General features: G+C 30.8%; 1 protein-coding gene across 1 annotated transcript; it reads left to right on the forward strand.

Moving 5' to 3' along the window:
• Positions 1 to 1,981: 1,981 nt before the first annotated feature.
• On the forward strand, positions 1,982 to 7,300 carry LOC145593888 (putative F-box/FBD/LRR-repeat protein At1g78760). The gene is made up of 5 exons (XM_081650248.1): positions 1,982 to 2,035; positions 5,895 to 6,035; positions 6,119 to 6,655; positions 6,736 to 6,882; positions 6,977 to 7,300. The coding sequence occupies exons 1-5, from the start codon at positions 1,982 to 1,984 to the stop codon at positions 7,298 to 7,300; spliced, it is 1,203 nt and encodes a 400-aa protein (XP_081506374.1).
• Positions 7,301 to 7,997: the final 697 nt, after the last annotated feature.

The following is a 7,997-nucleotide window of genomic DNA, read 5'->3' on the forward strand; positions in this document are numbered from 1 at the left end:
TTGTTGTTGAACCTTCCTTATCAAATGACATGTAGTTCGTTCTCCATCCTACAAAGTGACTTGCATGTGATTGTTTAAACTAAAGAGGATTGTCATAACTGTACAGAAGAATATGAGAATATACTGGAGGCATTTTTTGCTTTATATAAAGCCTGACTATGATTAGCTTGGTGTAAGGCTTCAGAATTAGGGGTTTGAATTGCTAGCATTATATTTTATACTGTTATCATAGTCTAGTGACTACTAACTAGTGGGTAGTGACTTTTTTCAACCTCATTTTCCTAAAATTTAAAAAGTGATTTGTATTTGCGTAGTAGTTCATGACTAATAACTTAAGATAAGATAAGTGAAATTCAGTCGAGATCACTACCTGCTACTAGCTTTGGGTACAAGTTGATACTGTATAACTTGGCATGTGTAGAAGTAGGACATATGCGTTAAATTAAAATGCGTAAATAATGTAAAAAGTCAATACGAGTACAAAACTTTTTTATAAAAAAAAGAAATGACAAAAATCAAAGGGTGCTATGTTGTTTAAGCAACTTGGGTAGTTGGTGCATGCTAATTTTGGCTTATTCTGCCGCTTCTAACATCCAATACCTTTCGACTGCAATTTCTGATGCACTATTTTGGTCATCAAAATTGTTTTTTACTGCTATTATGAATTTTATATGATTCACAAGTTTAAATTACTCCGTATGCATCAATGCCTAATTTACTAACTTGGTCTACCTCCGCTTAAATGTCTAATCGTTACAAATTATATGAATTATGAGAATATCCGTAGAGCATATAAACCTGTGGGAGCACAATGAACTTTTCCTTTGTTAAAAACATTACCACCCACAGATGTCTCCTTTCTTCAACAGTACTCTTTTTGTTTCTTTTGTCCTTTTTCCATTTTCATTTTCGAGTTGCTGATTCCCACTCACATTTAAAAAGTCTTACTCATATATGAATATTTTATAGAATGAACAAAAAATTACTCTAATTTTATTAGAATAAGTTATTTTAAGTCTGATACATACCCAATACATAACTTTGAAGATAACATAAGTTATTAGTAATTGTGCTAGTTTTGATAATTTTTTATTTTATTTTTATCTTTAATTTCTACCCCGTTTCATATTATTTGCAACGATTAAATATTTTCCTCTCTACTTTATGTTAAATCGTTGCAATAATATGAAACAGAGGTGATATATTTTACAATAATCATATGTATGTATATATATAATTCAAGGGCTGGCGTTAGTTTAACATAAGAACCTTTGTCAAAAAAAGGAATGACCAGGAATTTCAGTCTAAAGTTACTTAACATGCTCATTGTTTAATACAGTATTGCTTTTCTCAAATTCTCTAGAATGATGACACAATGTCGAAGGATTGCACTAAAAAAATAGCCTTTTTGGTTAAGAGACCATATCAAAAATAACATGTACTTGTAAGTTGTACAATTTATCACGTCATTTATGATCTTAACCAAATAAGTAATTAAGCAAGGCAAGAGATTGACAGATTATTAATTTGTTACTCTTAAATTATTGGGCTATTTTGCTAATTTTATTATGGTGTACTTGCGACTTGTTCAGTTCGTTCAGAATTCATACTGCCTTTTCTTTTATTTACCAAATTTTATTTGTTCCTTAGATTATTAGTCATTCAGAGCATTTTTTGTAGGAATAAGATAAATTTTGTATTCTTGAAAATAGTACGGACTACTCGTATTGAACAAGTAATGTGACAACTAATTTAAATGCTGCGGGTAATTACGTACTATACCAAAGTGTAAAAGATATGAGCCATATCATTCTAAATTAAGTAGCAAGAAATTTTAGTAATGGTTTATAAAAAAAAACCAATACTACTAGTACATAAATGGGTATTTCACCTAAAATAAATAGAGTTCTAGCTAATCTAAAACAACATGAATGTAATTAACGTCTAAGAGCTAGCTTAGACTGGAGAATCACATCTACAAATGTGGTTAGAAGATACAGCTTGTGTTCGTGTTTGTGTTGGTGCAGCTAAAAAGGTAGGCTTCTCATCTCCAGCCATGATCACAACAAATTTCGGCTTCGTATCGAGCTCGGTGCTTGATTGAATCCCGGCCGTTCGCCATCCGACCGGCTCCCCATCGAACAAGGTCGAGGGGGAGACCGGCCGTTTTCGATACGAACAAGCAAGCATAAGCAATGCAGTTGCAATAAGTCCCATGAGTAGCACCACTGCACAAAAGAGGTAGGGTGTTGGAGAGTTCCATCTCCATACAGAAGTACTTGTGTTTGTTTCTCTCATTTTGTTTGTGTTTGTTTTTGTTTTTGCTTTTGTTTATGTTTGTTGTGTTACAAAAGGGTATGTGTATTTATAGCTGTTAAATATGTGTTAAAAAAAAAAAAAAGGTATGAAATTGTGTTATTACTAAAATGACCTTGTTGAAGGAAGATACTTTGTTAAGCTTTCTAGATACTTGGTGTATTCTATGGTTTTGGCCTTTTGAGAAAAAAAGGCACTAGAAAAGTGGCTTGTGTTCATTAAATAATGTCAATAGTTAATAATCTATGATTATATAACTAATATAATCACAAATTAATTACAACTTCAATAGTTTAGCGTACGTAATATTCCATCACAACGATTCACATCAGAGTATATAGAACAGTAAAATTTGTTCGAATTAATCATCAACTCATTAAATATGAATAAAAAGAGTATATAAGATGTAAGTTACGCCTTTCTAAAATGTTCGTTGAGGTGTGCCTAAAATAGAGAGAAAATATAGATGTTAGTATATATCATGAAAAAGATGTTATTTATCGTTATAAAACCACATGATTTATCATCGAAAAACATGAGCATTTGAAAAAAGTACTTCATTTGGGAGCTCAATTTGATGGGGACAATTGAATGTTGCATGATACGTATGGTAATACTAGGTTAGTACTACTCACATTGAAATAGACCTCCCTCCACTTTCTTGCCACATAAAGTTCTTTCTTTGAGAACAAACTGTGTTTCAGGTGGGAATTTTATTCCTTCTAATACTTTGTTATAAAACAACATAAATGGCTAATAGAAAATGATATTCATATCTTACACTTTCGAATTGATGTAAAATTGTGACAAACTTGTATAATTATGGGGAAAGAGGTAATGAGAGGTTTAAGGACAAAAATATGTTGGCTTTGATATTATGTAATTGTTTAAGATTTGCCTATTTTCATAACTTAATTAAGCTTTATTAGTTTCTGGATTATATATATATATATATAAAAAAAAAAAAATAAAAAAAAAAAACTACGAGTATAAATAATTCACACAACAAGTAACTTTATTTGTACAAGTCACCTAAGATGATTATAGGAATATTATTGACAACTATATATAAAGCTGTAAATAGCGAGCCTTACACATTAAGGTGTCGAGTGGATATCAAGGGAAAACAATAATTAATTGGTAACGTACATCATCGTCATAATAAGCTAAGAGATGAATTATCATCCTTATGCATGTGAGTTTTAGATCAAATTAAGATCAGATTAGATAAATTATTAGTTTCAGTTCAGTAAATCTGAACATGTCCTTAGTCATTCAAAATAAACACTAATAACTAGACCACATACAATGATTAATGTGTACTACAAGTAATAGTTTTCCCGTACATTTTTCTTGTGACGCCACAAAATCTCAAGCATTAAATAATCAAACTTTTTTCCATATAAACATACGGGGATAATCTTATAAAGACTATGATTTATCCATATATTTGCTCATCACCAAATGGAATAAAAACTTTGCGAGATGGTGAACAACAAAATTGTCTCCCACTTTACATGAGACTAGAAAATGAATCAAAATACAGCACATTACACATAACATCATGTAGAATAGAGTCTAAATTAGTCAAAAATAAATTAGAGTGCGTTCTATTCACCTGATTTTTACTTATCTGAAGTTATTAGCCCTTATTAAAACTTATTTTAATTATAAATTGAACTTGGGTAGCCCTTATTAGAACTTATTTTAATTATAAATTGAGCTTGGGTAGCCCTGATTAACCCTTATCACTATTTATCTGATTTAAACTTATTTTTCCTGAAATAAGTGAAATAAGGTGAATAGAACATCATCTAATTTCCACTAATCTGAACTTATTTTAGCTATCTAAACTTATTTGAACTTACCTAAACTTATCAAAACTTATTAAACCTGAACTTATCAGAACTTATTACACCTGAAATAAGTGAAAATAAGTTGAACAGAACAGACCTTGTATTTTTTTTTTATTGTCTCCACTACAAATAAATTAAAATTTTTTAAATAATATTATATAAGTTTTTTCATTTAAACTAACTTCATATTAATTGAGCTATATTTTTATTGAACTACTTTTCTTTTTTATTTATATAGGAAAAAATGTTCTTTAAATTTTTGTTTTACAAAAATAGTTAGACTAGATATAAATTTGATATCTACTACCTACAACGAATTACAGTAAACAAGATTTTACATGACTAAAGTTATAAAAAAAAATAAAATTTTTTTTTAAAAAAAAAAAATCTCTTTTAGATTATCGGAAATTTATTTCCCACAAAATATTTTTTTATCTCTTTTACATTATGGAAATTTAAATCCCATGCTCCATAGTGAAAGTAATTAAAATTTGACCCATATATTTCCTAGAAACAGAGGGAGTAGTGTTTTTATGGTAGTTAATTTATTTTAGGAAACTATCCTAAAAATAAAAAAAGGAAACTAGTTATAGATTTACTCCGTAGTACTAGTTATAGGTTTCCTAATACTCGTACAAGTAGTGTTCAGAGTATCTTGTTATTACAACTAGCGTTATATTGGTTTCCTGTATATCATGTTAATCAAGTTCAATTGACATAAATTCCAAGTAACCTTCAAAAGTCGAGGAACTTTTTTTTTTTTTTTTTTTTTTTAAATTTTAAAATTTCATTATCAGAACTTCATTATGGTTTAATTTTTGTGCTTTGTTACAAAACGTATTTCAATTTTTTGATATCTACTACCTATAATAAATTAAACAGGCTTCTACATCACTAAGTTATAAATTAAAAAAAAAAAAAAAAAAAAATCTCTTTTAGATTATTGGTAATTTATATGCCATACTCCATAGTCAAAGTAATTAAAAGTTGGCCCAAATATTGCCTAGAAACTGAGGAGTACAGTAGTATTTATGATACTCCGCAGTTTATTTATTTTAGGAAATTATCTATTTAAAAAAAAGGAAACTAGTTATAGGTGATAGATATTATACTTAGGCATTAGGATAATATTTGCCGCGGATATGTTTAATGTATATTTTGTATTCTTATCGTATTAGGAATTCTAACAGGATTAGGCCTAATATTTGTAAACTCTATATATTTGATTAATGGTACACACTCCAGATTGAGGAGTTTTTTGAAATCTAACAATAGGTTTCCTAATACTCGTACAAGTAGTATTTATCTTGTTAATACAGAGTTTTCGCTATTTAAACAAGTTCAATTGACAAAAATTATAAGTAACCTTCAAAAGTACATAAGTTCATCCTCTATTTCGTAATATTAAGGTCAGTTTAGCTTTCATTGCCATTTTTTAACAACAATATTCATAGTATTATGGTTACAATTTTGTGCTTTGAATCTAACTTATCGTATTATGGTTTAATTTTTGTGCTTTGTTCGAACAAATCGAGGGTTGCCCAAAAAAAAAAAAAAATCATCGAGGGTTATGATTAAATTTTTATGCTTTGTAACATAATTCCAATTTCGGGTATTATGGTTAAAGTTTTGTTCTTTGCAACAAACAAAAGTGATAGTATTATGATTAAAAATTTTGTGCATTGCAACATGATTGATGTTTTGTGTTTGAATTGTGTTTAGATTATACAGAAATTCAAAAGAAATGAGAAAGACCGGATTAGTGAATTGCCAGATGAACTCCTGTCAAATATTGTGGCAAGATTAACATTGAAGGAAGCAATAGCAACTACCATCCTTTCAAAGAGATGGACTGATGTATGGGTATTATACCCTTTTAAGAAAACCTATTTTACTCTCATATAGATGAATGGATTTCCTTTGCAATTCGAAATCGTGTTTCTGAGCTTGAACTAGACTTTGAAGGTTTTGACAGGTATGATGTTCCTCTTCATGCGTTTGCTCGAGAAGAGATGATGATACCAAATTGTTCGTCTCCCAATGTTGTTGTTAGAAGCTTTGTGTCTTTAAAAGATCTTCGTCTCACGTCTGTAAACCTTTCAGACCAAGTATTTGACTTAATTTTATACAATTGCTCCTCTCTAGAAAATCTTCTTTTGTCTAGTACTTGTGGACTAGTTAATGCTAAGAATACAACTCCTCACCAAAAGCTGAAATCACTCAAGATTTACGATTGTTTTGGCATGAAAGAGTTGCAAGTTTTGGCCCCAAATCTTGTATCATTTAAGTTTGAAGCAGGTTTGAAGAGAATTCTATGTATTAAAGATGCTCCGCAGCTTGCATCCCTGAGCCTATCAGTTTATCCTTGTTTACAAGCAGAGTTGCACCCGACATTTCCTAGAGAAAAAAGCTTTATTTTCGACCAGTTCTCCTCTTATCTTCCTAAGCTGGAATCTATGGTTGTCACAGTTGCTCTTTTTGAGGTAAGCACTAAGCAGAACCAAATTTATTGATTTTTCCTTCTTTGGCTACTTACCTGATGATGGATCTATTATCTGTGCAGGATATGAGTCAATTTACAGAACGTTGTGTATTTAGCAATCTAAAAACTCTGGTGTTGGATGCAAAATTTTCTTCAATACGACTATGTTGCCAAGTAGCGGCTTTTATAATCAGTGCAGCCCCATACTTGGAGCTACTTGAGCTAAATGTAAGTATTTAATTTCCTTGTACATGTCAGTCTAAATCCCTTATTCATTCCTGGTCATAATTGATTAATTTATTTTTTTCTGTGTTGCTTGTAGCTCCAACCAGATGATGCTTCTCTCGAGGAAATGGAAGCATTCGAATTGCCAATTATGTCTCCGCATAAGAACCTTAAAGAGGTCAAGTTGTCCGGCTTTAGAGCCGATGTATATACCATACACTTTCTTGCCTATCTTGTTGAATGCTCCGATTCTCTCCAGAAGATTAATCTCAGTGCATATGCTACTCAAAGGATGCGTGACGATTTGTTTGTGCAAACACATTTAAATTGGAGTGCAGATGATGCTGAAAATTGCAAGATATGTGTGCAGGAACTCAGGAAAATTTTGGATACGAACGTCCAGCTTATATTTCATGATTAGTAGTAGCTGAATTGCACACTTTTTTTTTTTTTTTAGTTTATGAATTAAATTTAAAGATACTGTAAATTTAGGCAGATTTTTGTGTTATCTGCTTATAGGTTCATGTAATCAGTCAGTGCAATGAATTATGTGCAATCTGACCCTTTTGCCTTTGTTTCAGGTATAATGAAATGATCTTTATTTGAAGCCCTTGAAGAACAAAATGTAATTGATATTAGCTCAGATGTAGCCCATGTTGAGGTATCAGTTCTCCTTATTTGTAGTATTGTACATTCTATGGTATTGTATCAGTTTTGGCTGCAAACTGACAAGCCAACTTATCTTCTTAGGCAGAGTCTCTAAGACCGGCTTAGTACAACGCCATTTCTTAGCCTAATTGAGAATAAATGGCTTGATTTTCTACTCTGCATCTTTGTATGTCCTTTTAGAATTTGATTCATTGATCAATTTTAGCTCTTGTGTGCGCACTGAAGCGGAGTCACAGGCATGATATATGTCAATATGTCAGGGGCTCGTGGTATGTAATTGTTTCCACTGTAATAATTTCTGGTTTTTTTACTCATTGTGCATAATTTGGTGTTTGATTTCTCATTTAAAGGGTGATTATAAGTATTGTAGGTGATTAAATTCTCTCTTATATAATCAACTACTAAGCTGATTCATCGACTTGATATGGTCAGCTTTGATATCAGCTTAG

The sequence above is a fragment of the Chenopodium album genome, chromosome 19, assembly GCF_948465745.1.
Source record: "Chenopodium album chromosome 19, dcCheAlbu1.1, whole genome shotgun sequence".
NCBI classification, from domain to species: domain Eukaryota; kingdom Viridiplantae; phylum Streptophyta; class Magnoliopsida; order Caryophyllales; family Amaranthaceae; genus Chenopodium; species Chenopodium album.